Source organism: Pseudorasbora parva, chromosome 11 (genome assembly GCF_024679245.1).
Source record: "Pseudorasbora parva isolate DD20220531a chromosome 11, ASM2467924v1, whole genome shotgun sequence".
NCBI classification, from domain to species: Eukaryota; Metazoa; Chordata; class Actinopteri; order Cypriniformes; family Gobionidae; genus Pseudorasbora; species Pseudorasbora parva.
In genome coordinates this window covers 5,999,526-6,015,120 of record NC_090182.1, presented here as the reverse complement: position 1 = coordinate 6,015,120, position 15,595 = coordinate 5,999,526, and the positions used below count along the sequence as shown (strand labels likewise).

Below are 15,595 nucleotides of genomic sequence, written 5' to 3'. Positions count from 1 at the left end.
TGTGCTACTGCTAGTTAAAAGTTTGTCAACTCGATAGTGCAGTGTTATAATTCAGTTGTGTAATATTAACGTAAATGAAATTGAAGTGGATGAATGAATATTATGAAACTGAATGTCTAAATCATGACAGGGAGGCATATAAAATTCACTTCGAAACTAGTCAAGTCATTTAAAATGTTTTTAAAAAGTTACATGAACAAAGATTCAAACGGTTATGAATCAGTGTGTTGATTCATGATTCGGATCGCGTGTCAAACTGCTGAAATCACGTGACATTGGCGATCCAAATCATGAATCAATACACTAATTCATAACCGTTTGAATCTTTGTTTCCAGATTGAAAACAAACGCGGAAGAGAAGACAATGCTGAATAAAGTCGTAGTTTTTGTTATTTTTGGACCAAAATGTATTTTCGACGCTTCAAGAGACTCTAATTAACCCACTGATGTCTCATATGGACTACTTTGATGATATTTTTATTCCCTTTCTGGACATGGACAGTATAGTGTGCATACACTTGCATACGCTCTCGGACCAAATATAAAATTGCACTTTGAGATTCTTCGGAATGAAAAGTGCATTATAAATAAAATCTATTATTATTATTATTATTATTATTAAAATATCTTATATTTATCTTAAACTGTGTCCTACTGACATTAGGGCAAGTCATTCATTTTATTTTTGGGTGAACTTACCCTTTAATTGGTTCATGTGGGACCGATGTACACATTTAAATAATGTAAATCCAATGCACTTTTTTTTCAGTGTAGGGCGGCAGTGTATTTTGCTGATTGCTAGTTACCTTCTGGGTGTCTGTGGAAGTCTGCCTCTGGAAGAAGGCGATGTTGGAGCCATGCCTCTTCCGGGCGTTTGCCGGGCCACGGCAGCGCTCCTGCAGCCCGAGTATGCCACACCATTGGCGGGCCCCGGGGACTGAACCCTCCTCATCCCTCCCTGGGCCCCTGGTGGCCCCTTGGTATGCTGTCGCACTCCAGACATCGAGCCCACGGGACTAAGAGCTTTCATGGGAGCCCGCAGATAGAGAGGGGACTGGCCATCACCCCTTATCCTTGCAGATGATACACCTGCAAGAGCACCCAATCACACACACGCATGCAATTTCCTCATCAGTGTTATTGGTATTGCGTTTTAGCCAGCAGTCTAAATTTGACCAGAGATTTCGTTTATAAAAATACTTGCGTAGATTGATCTACAGCTTCCAAAATGTCTTTACACACACAAATGCATCTCTCTATATAAATAGCTGTTCATATTAAATCCATGCACAATGTGAACAAGTGCATTACCTCCCACTAGAGGGGTGCGATATTGACAACAAAAAAAACCTCAATACTTTCTGGAATTTTCTCGATAACGATAATTGGATGATATTTTGCGTAGTGTGTTTATTGGACTGCTGTGGACAGCTGACTCCTAATGTTTTTGATATTCTTCATATTCTATGTGGTGTTCAATTCACAGCATTGACAGAAATCATCTTTCCCACTAAGTTTAAATCGATTTTTACCTATATAAAGCTTTTTTTTTTAATTGTGTATAATTTTATTTTTTATTAAATGTGTGCATAATCTTTTGTGTCAAATTCTTACATTTCAATCAATAAATTAAAATAGAATAAGACAATACAGTTGTTACCAATTAAATAAGTATAAACTAAATTAATCTTTGCAATGCAGAGGAAGCTGCATCTGAAGTGGAGTTTAGATGCATTTACACAGATTGTTTAATGCAACTCAGAGGGACATGAATGCATTTAACTTGCAGCTACACAGCTACTAAGGCATAATAATGTGTTGATGTTTTAAACATAAAACGTTGAATATTGACATATTGAAATGACTTGAATGAAAAGATACTTTAAATGTGAAATTAAAACCACCAATAGGTGGTAGGAAGTCACTGTTAACAAGTCAGTCATTGAGTTTCAACCGATTTATTCAGGAATGAATGAGTCTCAAGTCATTGAATCATTGGCTGCATTTACACTGCAGGTCTTGATGCACAATTCCGATTTGGTGACTATATCCGATTTTTTTGACGACCCGCTTACATCATCTTTTCAAAAGTGACCCGTATGCGATATTTGCATTTACACTGTACACAGGGAAAACAGCCCAAGATGTTCTTAACCGGTGAAAGGAAGTAAAACAGTGCGATATGCAATGGAAGCAGACAAAATGATTGTACAATGTTTTGCTGTCTGCACTGTTCCACATATATTTATAGTCGGCAAAACATTTCTCTCGTAAGGTGGAGAAAAAGAGGAGCCTTTTCACAACAAAACCCGCCCAATTGCAACTGAAAACTGTGTTAAAGTAGCCCCTGATCGCAGTTTGTGTCCACCTGAGTTGACGTCATTCGCCTCCGTCCTTTTTTCAATGACGTACGACTCGCATTTACAGGGGAATATCCGATTTGACCGCTTACATGGCAGACGCAAATGCACGTATCCGAATCATATTGGATTTATTACTAGATATGAGTGAGGCCTGGATCCGATCTGAGGATATCGGAATTCATAGGTTTTTTTCCTGCTTACACGTTCACGTCATATCCGATCCGTGCCACATGAGAGGAAAAATTCGGAATTGGGTCACTTGAATCATGCAGAGTAAATGGGGTCTTAAATTCAGACATTTAGTGCCAGAGATCCAAAACAGTCCTGTGGATTCTTTTAGAACTAATTTCGATTGGCGAAACAGAGCAAAAACAGGCGATAATGTGTATAAGATGTAAGTCACTAACTGTTGTATAAAATCATATACTCATGCTGATATTTGGTGGAAAAAAACATCACTTTTTGTGATATTGATTAACTATATTAAATGAAAAAAATCTGAAATACGTAGAGGTACATTTGCCCCCTTATCTTGAATATAGGCAGCCTTCTAAATTAATTTTAATAACTAAATCACACAGAGAAAGTGTGCACTCTAAATGCACTATAACCTACTAGTACATTATGTATGTGTGTGCTCTCTATGTTTTTTGTGAGGGACATACTCTATATCAGATCGCACATCATTAAAACAACAATCACGATAATGTCACAGACGATATACATCACACACCCCTAACTCCCACCAATAGTCGCTCACAAATATGCCTTAATTGTTCAGATGAAGTAAATAGATGAAGTAAAAATGTGCACCAGGAATGACGTGGTTCCTGACCAACATGTGTGTGAGATATTCCAGGAAATCATAAACAGTGAATTAATTTCAGAAATGCAATCCAATGCAGTTATTATGCTGCTCTTTAACACACAATGTACTGGATATGATGCATTAGACAACAATTAGATATTCTCTATTCATCTTTAAACTTTATTATTTTAATCACTGGTTTAATAACTTCATGTGCATGCTATTCAGTGGACCTACGCCTTTTTAAAATCCTGATTTTCTCAGCACGTTTGATGAAATCCTTGGAATTTAGAATCAAATCCATTATTGTGTTTCATGTATGAGGCCCCTGGACCAGGAGTCAGAGGGAAACCTTGAGCTGGAAGAAGGTCTTAGTATGTGGCGAAATACTTGAGGAAAGCTGGATGCCATCTGATGAAGCAAGATCCTGTCCAAGACAACAGTCTCAAAGGGAGTGACTAAAGGAGGCATATTCCTTCAGAAAAAAACCTTGGGCGACCTCCAGGAAAGACTGGCGTGTGTGAAAGAGTCAAGCTAGAAAACATGATAAGCAACAGCCCCAGGATATCCAGAGAGAGGGGCAGAATGAAAGACTTTTTAAGGTGTGTAGAGGAGAGACCAGGGTCTTAATCCGGTGTAAAATTACATTGCAGTGGCAGTTTTTTGACCTTGTTGTTTGGTTCTAAACCAAATTCCCAAAGGATATGAGTTGGCTGTAGGTCGAAACTAACCCACATTCATGTCACATTACTCTTAGTAATTGGATGAGGAAATTAAACTGCACCTCACTGGGTAGTGGCAAAGCTGTAAGAGTGCTGCAGGGATGATGTATTTTATAGCCCAAAACCCAGAATCAAGCTAGCATTTTAGCACTTCCAGTTCCATCGCTCCGAGTTTTTGGTTAAATGCCTGAAATAAGGTCTGTGGTCAGACTGATCTCATGAAATGGCGTATGTATGACACGCCAATTCGTATGCCATTTTGGTGTGCTATAAAGACGCATAATCACTTTTTAGCATGTTTATCAACGCCGTTTCTTCCTACCCCCCTACACTGTCCCTACCCCTAAACCTACCCATCACACACACACAGCCCCTTAAACCTACCCATCACACACACACAGCCCCTTAAACCTACCCATCACACACACACAGCCCCTTAAACCTTCCCATCACACACACACACAGCCCCTTAAACCTACCCATAACACACACACAGCCCCTTAAACCTACCCATAACACACACACAGCCCCTTAAACCTACCCATCACACACACACAGCCCCTTAAACCTACCCATAACACACACACAGCCCCTTAAACCTACCCATAACACACACACAGCCCCTTAAACCTACCCATCACAAGAAACATTCTGCATTTTTACATTTTCAAAAAAACATAATTTAGTATGTTTATTAATCAATTTACCTTGTGGACACACACACATATTGAGACACATTTTGAACGCGTAGCAATCGCTTCCCTAAACCTACCCATTTGAGTATTATAAAAAACAGGATAACTGGGATTTTACAGGATAAAATTTATTCAGAAAGTAAAAATATCCCAAGTGTCCCGAGGCCAAACGATTGATTTGTGTGAAGAAAATCCCCAAAAGCGATCAGAAAGTCGACTCCATCCGCCAAAGATTAATAATACATTTCAAATATTGCGGCCGGAAGAAACGTCACGTCAGCTTTGACAGCATTGGCTGTCGTGCGTCTCGTGACCAATTGCGTCATTACGTCAGCTTTGATTGTAAAATGCCATTGGCCCTCCTGTCGTCTCGTGTATCATTTGAATCAGACAGAAATCGAGTGCGTGCGTGTTCTGTTCACAAAGGGGCACGATCATCATTTAAACGATTAATATATTCATATCAACACTGTTCTTAACATGAAGATATCGTATGACTTCAGAAGACTTGGAATGCAACATGAGTTAGTACTTTTATTCAGTTTTTTGGTCAGTTTTTGCAATTAATACATGTGACTGTACATTTATTTGCCTGTTACGTGTTTTATATTGTTGAGAGTGGGTAGGTTTAGGGTAGGAGTGGAGTTAGTTGCTCCAAAATATAAAATTAGGCTATAAATATTCATTCTGTCAGATCAGGTTGGCGGAATCACACGGCGTAGACATGCACGCGGAGATGATGGTTTGTTTGGGCGTAGACATACACGTGGAATCACACGGCATAGACGCGGATAGCTCAAAATGCGTATAGATAACACGCCATTTTCCTTAAGAAAGTGGCGTGTATGTTTACGCAAAGTCATGATGTCATGTTGCAGAGGTGAACAAGCTCAAGATAAGTTCACGTTTTATAAAGCATAAAAGGATTTTTATTAAACTTTTTACTTGTCTTGAAAATGCGTTTGCAAACAATTAGGGTTTGGAATCGAAAAACCATTCAGATTCGGAACTCAGATACTTGTTATAAAAGTGAAAATTGTTTGATTATTTTGTGTGTATTTTAATATGACTTTAAACCATTCAAGCACAAGCTCGCACTGAGCGCACGCACGCACAGAAAGCCGCCTCTCATACGGTATAGTGTGATCCTGAGTTCTCTTCCTCATCTTTTTAGACTTGAACAGACACATACATGCAAAAATATGACAAAATATCCTCGTAAACAGAGTGGGTTGTCTTAAAGAAACACTCCACTATTTTTGAAATTTTCCAACTTCCCCAAACAGTTTAGTTTTTGAATCCATTCAGCCGACCTCTGGGTCTGGCGGTAACACTTTTAGCATAGCTTAGCATAGATCATTGAATCTGATTAGACCATTAGCATCTCGCTCAAAAAAAAATGACCTAAGCTTTTCAATATTTTTCCTATTTAAAACATGACTCTTCTGTAGTTACATCGTGTACTAAGACTGACACAAAATGAAAAGTTGTGATTTTGTAGACCGATATGGCTAAGAACTATACTCTCATTCCTGCATAATAATCAATGAACTTTGTTGCAGCGGCGCAATATTACGCAGTGCATGAAAATAGGCAAACTTCCATCAACATAACCAACCTGACAACCTGCTTGCACAGGGAGCGTGCTGGGGACTATTTTCAGGAATGAGAGTATAGCTCCTAGCCATATGGGTCTAGAAAATCGCTTAGTACACAATATAACTACAGAAGAGTCAAGTTTTAAATAGGAAAAATACTGAAAATCTTTGGTCATTTTTTTGAGCAAGATGCTAACGGTCTAATCAAATTCAATGATCTATGCTAAGCTATGCTAAAAGTGCTACCGTCAGACCCGGAGATCGGCTGAGTGGATTCGAAAACGGTACAACTCAACTGTTTAACTTTAGGGGAGTTGGAAAATTAGCCTATTTTCAAATAAAGTGGCATGTTCCTTTAAGTGAATGAAAATTGAGAACGAAAACAGGTGTAACAGTATATTGGATCCGTGCAGCTCTTAAAGTGACAGCAGCCTAATATCCCTGCTTCCGTCACTATAATAACGTTAATCAAACAACTAAAGACAGAAAAATCACTCGCTGTTCTTGACTGAATAACTTATGTAACTATATTTGTAATGTATATTTTGGTTATAACCTTTTTTTGTGTGTGCGCAGTGTTATTGTACATTTGATTACAGTTTCTGAACCTGAACACCTGAAAACACTTTCAATCGCATCAAAGTTCAGCCGTTTATATTTATGCAAGTGTTCACTTGCCTTTAAAAAGGCTTGACATTTATATTAGTGAAGCTAGTTTGTTTTAAAGGGGTGGTTGCATGCGATTTGACTTTTTTAACTTTAGTTAGTGTGTAATGTTGCTGCTTAAGCATAAACAGTATCTGCAAAGTTACAGCGCTGAAAGTTCGATGCAAACGGAGATATTGTCTTTTAAAGTTATGGCAGTTTATTGCCTACAAAAGCGGCCGGTTTGGACTACAACGAGCTTCTTCCTGGGTTGGTGACATCATAGACCCTCGCTAGTCTCCGCAGATGTGACTTCTGCCCGTAATGGGAAGGGCCGTGGCGTTTCCGGCAACCTGTGCACTTCAGCCAATAAAAATACAGGAAACTACATTTGGCCATCTGACCAATCTAAGACCATTGCGTTTTTCGGAGGGATGGGCTTCATAGAAGCAGGAAGCAAACGAGCCGTTCAAAGGACAGTGGAGACAGCGGTGTGGAATAAAGGGAGCATAGAAGAAAAATACGGCGTTAAAAAAGAAAAGAAAAGAAGCATAAAGACATGTTATACTGCACCCCATAAACACAGCAAAGCCTAGAAAGAAAAAAAAACACGGAACCACTCCTTTAAACCATAGGCAAAAGTTCCTAAATGTTCTTTAGCCTGTAGATTTATTAATGGTATTCAATTAAATGTTTTGCAATATGACTTTTTTTTACCTTATTGGAATCAAAAGTAGGAATCAATAAGCAGAATCTGAATCGTTAAGTTTCAAAAGATACTAACCCAGCTAACAAGTGGCAAAATGGGACTACAGAGGTTCCCAGGGACATTAAACGTCATCAGCCGAACAGTTAAACTCATCTACTACATCTCGCTAGTTTGCTATAAACTTGCAAACTATTCTAACTAACTTTTATGGAATGGTTTTCTGACTGAAGACTGAAGGCAATGTTGTAAGCTTAGTGATGGTGATATTGAAGTCATGTGACCATGGTGTAGTTTGTTTATAGCCTACGTTTAGCTTTTGACGTATGCCGACTGAATTTAAGCTTCAAGACAAAACAATCACAAAACATCAGCATGATGAAGATTTTTTTGAATGAAAAATTGTGTTGTCAAGATTGATAACTTCCAAGTTTGCTTACCAAAATACGTCATCCCTGGACATCAAAGGATGTGCTATAGTGGCTCAAACTGCCACTACAGGTGCAACAGGTTTTAACCGCAGACGAGCGGTGTGAGAGATAATGGATGTGAGGGGAGGAGAAACTAGACCAATAGTGTATTGTCAGTTTAACAATGGTTCCGAGTCAAGGAGTGGTCAAACAGAAACCAGACACACACCTGTACAACTCAACATCCATTCACCTCACCACTACGATGGGGATTATGGGGTTGTGGACACAGGAGCTCTTGAAAGGGTGGGTTAGGTTAGGGGTTTTCAAACTGGGGTCCGGGGACAACTAGGGAGGTTTTAAGGGGTCCCCAGAAAATTTAAGAGAATAAAAAAGACAAAGCAGAAATGGTTTAAGTCTATCGAACACTTCTAAATGTTTCTCTCCTTTCTTGCCATATACACTTTCCAGAATTGTATATGTTTGCATTTTTTTTCTAGTGATTTTTTTCTCACTAAAGTCCCCTTTATCTTACACACTGGAGTTGTAAGGCAGTATTCTTAACACATTATGTATTCATTGGGAAAGCTGCTTTTTCAAATAATTTTTAATTGAAAATGTTCTTAAGGTTTATTCATTTAACATTAAGTATAGCCAATTTAAGTTTGGAAACAATGTTGTATTTATAATGCCACACTTACTATTTAAACTGTTAAATAGTAAGTGTGGCATTATAAATACAAGGTATTGTTTCTTAACCTGAATTGGCTATACTTAATGTTTTCTCATTCATAATAAATATATGCATTTTAGGAAGGGGGTCCCTCATAAAAGATTCATCGTATTTGGGGGTCCTTGGAATCATAAAGTTTGAAAACCCCTGGGTTAGAGGCACATCATTATTACACAGCTGCAGATGAGGAATAGGGATAAGGGTAAAGGTGAAGCAGAGGAGTGGGGTACCAACCTGTAGGGGAGTGGGGCAGATGGGACGTGCGGTTGCCTGAACTCTGTAAGTTAGCCTCCATGCTGCGGCTGTTTCTGACTGCCTCCAGAGAGTGCAGGCTGGTGCGCGGGGTCAGGTTAGGCATGCTGTGCCTGAGCTCCTCTGAAAACCACACACACAGCCTGCTTTACACACTGCCTGCCCATTGAGATTACCTTGCTGTTTGAAATGCAGAAGGAATACATGCAGGTGCAGTGCTGATCAGCCAATCGACAGTTTTTAAGGGTTTGTACCATGCCGTGTTTTCCCTGAGGTCCACCTATATAGTTTATCATGACTACTTTCCTCCTGTCTAAGCCTAAGGTAGGCGGGTAGTTTTTGTTGCAGAGCCTTTAAAGGGTTTGTTTACCCAAAAATGAAATTGATGTCATTTACTCCTCGCCCTAATGTTGTTCCACACCTGTAAGACCTCCGTTCATCTTCAGACACAGTTTAAGATATTTTATATTTATCCAGAGAGCGTATGCAAGTGAATGCACACTATACTGTCCATGTCCAGAAAGGGAATAAAAACATCATCACAGTAGTCCATATGAGACATCAGTGGGTTAATTAGAGTCTCTTGAAGCATCGAAAATACATTTTGGTCCAAAAATAACAAAAACTACGACTTTATTCAACATTGTCTTCTCTTCTGGGTTTGTTTTCAATCCTCAATTGCGCTGATTCATAACCGTTCGAATCTTTATTTGAGGATTGAAAACAAACCCGGAGAAGACAATGCTGAATAAAGTCGTAGTTTTTGTTATTTTTGGACCAAAATGTATTTTCGATGCTTCAAGAGACTCTAACTAACCCACTGAGGTCTCATATGGACTACTTTGATGATGTTTTTATTGCCTTTCTGGACATGGACAGTATAGTGTGCATACACTTAGATACGCTCTCGGGTTAAATATAATATCTTAAACTGTGTCTGAAGATGAACGGAGGTCTTACAGGTGTGGAACGACATTAGGGTGAGGAGTTAATGACATCAATTTCATTTTTTGGGTGAACTAAACCTTTAAGACCTCCAAACACCTTTTCATATGTAAAGTTAGTACCAGTGCTTTTTTTGTGGCTGTGCTGACAGATCAAATAAAGATTTAAATTCCCCATTCTTTAATAACAGCCTCTTTGCACAGATGCATTACACGGTTACAGAACCATTTGCACCAAAATGTGGTGTCAAGATTAGACCAAAATGAGCACAGAGGTAATGATAAAAGTAAAGTACTTATAGAATTTCGGAATAACAGTATCTATTGAGTTCTCACTTTGCTCAGTGAGCATCGGCATAGTTCCTGATTACCCAATAGGCAAGATTGCTGTGTAAATAGAGGTGGTCATACGTAGTTTCTGATAGAATTTAAAGGACTCAAACTTTCAATCAATGGTCTTTTTGGACAAGTTTTTAGTTCCAAAAGTTACAGTGTGATTTCATAGTAAACTATGGAACGTTTACACGAAAATGGTGAACTAAAAACCTTTACGCTTTTCGTGAACAGACAACATTGTCAAAACGATCCCTGTTCATAGGCATCCACGGAAAAAAGGCTGTATTACGCTGACAGGCCAGTAGATGGCGATGTCACTTTGTAAAGAAACACTGTAAGGGTATAGCTATTGCTTTCAAAAACCTGCACTTTTCACCTTTGTCGTGCAAATAAACAGCCAAAACGCATAAAAAGTGTTCAATTTTTGATTGAAAATGGTGTCACATTTATAAAAGCTACTTAAAGGGTTAGTTCACCCAAAAATGAGAATTATTTCATTAATTACTCCCCCTCATGTCGTTGGACACCCGTAAGACCTTCGTTCATCTTCGGAACACAAATTAAGATATTTTTGTTGAAAACTGAGAAAGGCTTCAGAAAGGCCTCCATTAGCATTCAGTACATTTACACTCACAAGACCCACAAAGGCACTAAAATGATTGTACAGCCACTGTAGTGAGATGGACTTTGTAACGAAGTCTTTAGTGCCTTTATGGGTCCTGTGAGTGGGAATATACTGAATGCCAATGGAGGCCTTTCTGAAGCCTTTCTCAGCTTTCAACAAAAATATCTTAATTTGTGTTCTGAAGATGAACGAAGGTCTTACGGGTGTCCAACGACATGAGGGTGAGTAATTAATGAAATAATTTTTGGGTGAACTAACCCTTTAAATGTCCTACTTGAACTAAGGTCTAATCCTGGCTTAGTCTAAGCCCTGTCTGTGAAACCAGTCCCAAGTGCATCATTGTTCTGCTAATCAAATGTATGCGTTTACTCAAGTTGAATATGTGCCGCTTTAGTTCATCTTACTGTTGCTACTGTTACCTTTGGCTTGCTAAGTTGGTGTTTAAAAAAAACACTTAATATTCAGAAATATAATTTATTTGACTATAAATGGTCCTATCAGATAAGAAAAAAAAACTTGAGAATTGATCTGAATGACACCGTCTTCTGTAGAGATGCTTCACAAAAGAATTAAATTTGGTCTCATATTTGCTAAAGTTTGTATCATTGATCGTTATTTTCCTGTTTATTTCTTTGAAGATGCTTTTTGACGCTTTACTGTATAAAGCGCTATATAAATACAAGGTGATTAGACTTGGTTATTGCAAACCCTTGACGCAATATATCCTTCGCAAAATTAAAAATTTTACATATTTCTTTGCACCAAAAAGTTCAAATGTGTGCTAACTGTATAAGCCAGGGGTGTCCAATCCTGATGCTGGAGGGCCACTGTCCTGCAAAGTTTAGCTCCAACCCCAATTAAACACATCTGACCCAGCTGATCATGGTCTTTTTAGGGATTATAGAAACTTCTAGGCAGGTGTGTTGAGGAAAGTTGGCGCTAAACTCTGCAGGACAGTGTTTGAACACCCATGGTATAAACTAACATCCAGAAAAAAAAATCTGATTATGACCCCATCAAATAAAAATGTCTTCATTCTACAACACAGCATCAATGATCCTTAATATTGAGCATCCATAATTTAGTTCATCAATCACTTCTGTTGTACAAGCAAATTGCCTCAAAGGAACACTCCAGTGTTTTTAGAAATAATGCTTATAATAATGCCATTAGATGGGGTTTTTCTTTTTTTTGTTAACTTTTACTTGGGACATGCTAGCTGGCAACATAGGATTCCATTCATTATGCTAAGCTAAGCTAGCAGCGACCCGTCCGAACTAAAGCAATGCATGCACTGAGACAAAAAAATGCACATATCTATTGTTGGAAAGAAGTTGAATAAGCCCTATTTCTAAAAACGGTGGAGTGTTCCTTTAAAGGGATAGTTCACTTTAAAATGAATATTCTGTCATCCTTAACTCACCCTCAAGTTGTTTCAACCCTGTATGAATTTCTTTCTTCAGCTGAACACAAGGGAAGATATTTTGAAGAATGTCAGTAACCAAACAGTTAACTGGAGCCATTGACTTCCATAGTAGGACAAAAAAATACTATGGAAGTCAATGGCTCCAGCAAAATATCTTCCCTTGTGTTCAGCTGAAGAAAGAAATTCATACCGGGTTGAAACAACTTGAGGGTGAGTAAAAGATGACAGAATTTTTATTTTAAAGTGAACTATCCCTTTAACATAGGATTTCAACCAGGCTTATGTTTACCACAAAATGGTGATTTCATATCTGATGAACGCTAAATGTCCTACCCTCACTCTTAGACCCAGGGCCCTGTAGGGAGCGGCGGGACATGCGTGGCCGCGGGGCGGCGAGCCGGCTGTACTCCGCCAGTGTGTTGGGAGAGAGACAGCGGGGCGAGCTGTGGGGCGAGGGCGAGTAGCGCTGGAGACGCTGTGGCAGAGAGCAGCACTCATCCTCCTCATCTTCCTGACTGTAGGAGTCGAACTCCTGATCGCTGTAGGTGCCGCGGCGCAGAGACTGCAGGGAGGCCGAGGAGCTGCGGCGTGAGGCCGAGGTCGAGGCGTAGTCCTGCCGGAGACCTTACAAACACAAACACAAACACACACCATTGGATGTAATAGTGCAGAAAAAAACGTAATATGAAACGGCTGACATTAGTATTATTATAACAACAAAAACTTGAAAACAAAACCAATTTTATAAGTTGGTGCAATATTTAAAAGGATAGTTCATGTCATTAATTACTCGCCCTAATGTCATTCTAACTTTCTCTTCAAACTTTTTTTACAGAACGAGAATGAACCTCATTGGTTCTCGCTGAAGCTCAAAGGCGATGCGTAACACGAGAATGAACCTCATTGGTTCTCGCTGAAGCTCAAAGGCGATGCGTAACACGAGAATGAACCTCATTGGTTCTCGCTGAAGCTCAAAGGCGATGCGTAACACGAGAATGAACCTCATTGGTTCTTGCTGAAGCTCAAACATGATGCGTAACACGAGAATAAACCTCATTGGTTCTCGCTGAAGCTCAAAGGTGATGCGTAACATGAGAATGAACCTCATTGGTTCTCGCTGAAGCTCAAAGGCGATGCATAACACGAGAACGAACCTCATTGGTTCTCGCTGAAGCTCAAGGTGATGCGTAACATGAGAATGAACCTCATTGGCTCTCGCTGAAGCTCAAACATGATGCGTAACACGAGAATGAACCTCATTGGCTCTCGCTGAAGCTCAAACATGATGCGTAACACGAGAATGAACCTCATTGGTTCTCGCTGACGCTCAAAGGCGATGCGTAACATGAGAATGAACCTCATTGGTTCTCGCTGAAGCTCAAAGGCGATGCATAACACGAGAACGAACCTCATTGGTTCTCGCTGAAGCTCAAAGGTGATGCGTAACACGAGAATAAACCTCATTGGTTCTTGCTGAAGCTCAAACATGATGCGTAACACGAGAATGAACCTCATTGGTTCTCGCTGACGCTCAAAGGCGATGCGTAACATGAGAATGAACCTCATTGGTTCTCGCTGAAGCTCAAAGGTGATGCGTAACACGAGAATGAACCTCAATGGTTCTCGCTGAAGCTCAAAGGCGATGCGTAACACGAGAATGAACCTCATTGGCTCTCGCTGAAGCTCAAAGGTGATGCGTAACACGAGAATGAACCTCATTGGTTCTCGCTGAAGCTCAAAGGTGATGCGTAACATGAGAATGAACCTCATTGGTTCTCGCTGAAGCTCAAAGGCGATGCATAACACGAGAATGAACCTCATTGGTTCTCGCTGAAGCTCAAGGTGCTGCGTAACACGAGAATGAACCTCATTGGTTCTCGCTGAAGCTCAAACGTGATGCAAAGTCTTTCGGGTTTGGAATGACATGAGGGTGAGCGATTTTCATTTTGGGGTGAACTGTCCCTTTAAATACTAAAGATTTTGAAGTACACCTGACCTTTCAGGTGCATATCTGCTTTACTACTGAAGTGCTTTTCACAGAACACGTGCACATAGAAAGCAGCCGCCTGTCCATCATACTAATGATACTCTAGCTACACTGGAACTGACCTTTCTGACTGCAGTACTAACATCCCTAGAGCCAAGTTTCATTGACACAGGCTGAACAAAAGGTATTACAGAGAGACATTTTCTTTGGAAGTCTATGGGATTTTAAGCCTAATCAGTTAAAAAGTACAGACTTTCAGTACATTCTGACAAGTGTGCTATGCTGAGTTTGGTGAATGTAGCTTGCAAGCTGTAGAAGTTTCATTTAATAAGAGTATGTTGACTTCAGTACACTCAGAGATGTATAGATTTTATAATGAAAGACTGATTGAGCTGAACCGTCTACATTTCATCCATGACCAAAGTGCAGATTTCAACAGGAAACATGTTATGCAGGGAATTAATTTTGAAATAGCAAGGAATTGTGGAAGTTAACTGGAAATTAAATACTACATAAAATTACCCAAGCTCAGGAACTGGAATTAAGTAAACCAGGTCAGTTTTGATTTCCTTTTAAAATGAACCAATATTTTGTCAAATCATCTGCAGACTACAAACCCATATGGTTTGTCAGATAATAGAACTAGTTTTCAGCCTCAACTGCTGTGTAATAATTACACAACAGACTCAAGTTAATCTCCAAATGTGTTCTCGATACACAAATAACAGCAGTCTACTATTATCTTGAACCATAATCAGATTTTGCTGTTGAAACACTGCGTTTACATGCACACCAGTAAGCTAAAAACTCCAAATATTTGAGTTTTATTTATTTGAGTATTATTTCCTATTGAAATAACCAGTTTTCCCCGTTTGCATGCACATCAGTAAACTGACAATGCAAGTATACCACGTTTACATGACTTTATTAACAAACTGGGTTATTTTCTTGTAGTGACGTCAAAAATAATAATGTCCATGTCTGACTCAGAGTTTTCCTAATGTGATCCGTCAATTGTGATGTTAAATAAAGCGTGTCAGCGGGAGATTTACGGCTCATATTATCCCTCATGCGGTTACAGATGCAACGCTTTGACTGAACTCGGGGTGACCCCTAATAGTCGAAGATTCGATGCATCGATATGCAGGACCGGATTCGACCACTGATCTCATGGTTGAATCTTCGCGGGTGTTATGAAACGAGGATCATACCATTTTGGCAATATGGGGGTGCTCAATATTAGTGTTATAGACGTGTCGCAGCGCTGAGCGATCGCCCTTTTAAGGGCACTGAGCTTCGCACCGGATGCGTCTCGCCTTCGAACACACACACACCGACGGTGGCA

At 39.5% G+C, this 15,595-nt stretch overlaps 1 protein-coding gene across 1 annotated transcript in view; it reads right to left on the bottom strand.

Annotated features, from left to right (window-relative positions):
- zgc:66447 (SLAIN motif-containing protein-like) overlaps positions 1-15,595 on the bottom strand; it is a 42,738-nt gene that overhangs the window by 1,928 nt on the left and 25,215 nt on the right. Inside the window, exons 6-8 of the mRNA XM_067456879.1 lie at positions 12,597-12,887; positions 8,915-9,055; positions 807-1,089 (exon numbers count right to left, since the gene is read on the bottom strand). Of these exons, the coding sequence (XP_067312980.1) occupies positions 807-1,089; positions 8,915-9,055; positions 12,597-12,887 (715 nt within the window). The remainder of the gene's footprint in view (positions 1-806; positions 1,090-8,914; positions 9,056-12,596; positions 12,888-15,595) is intronic.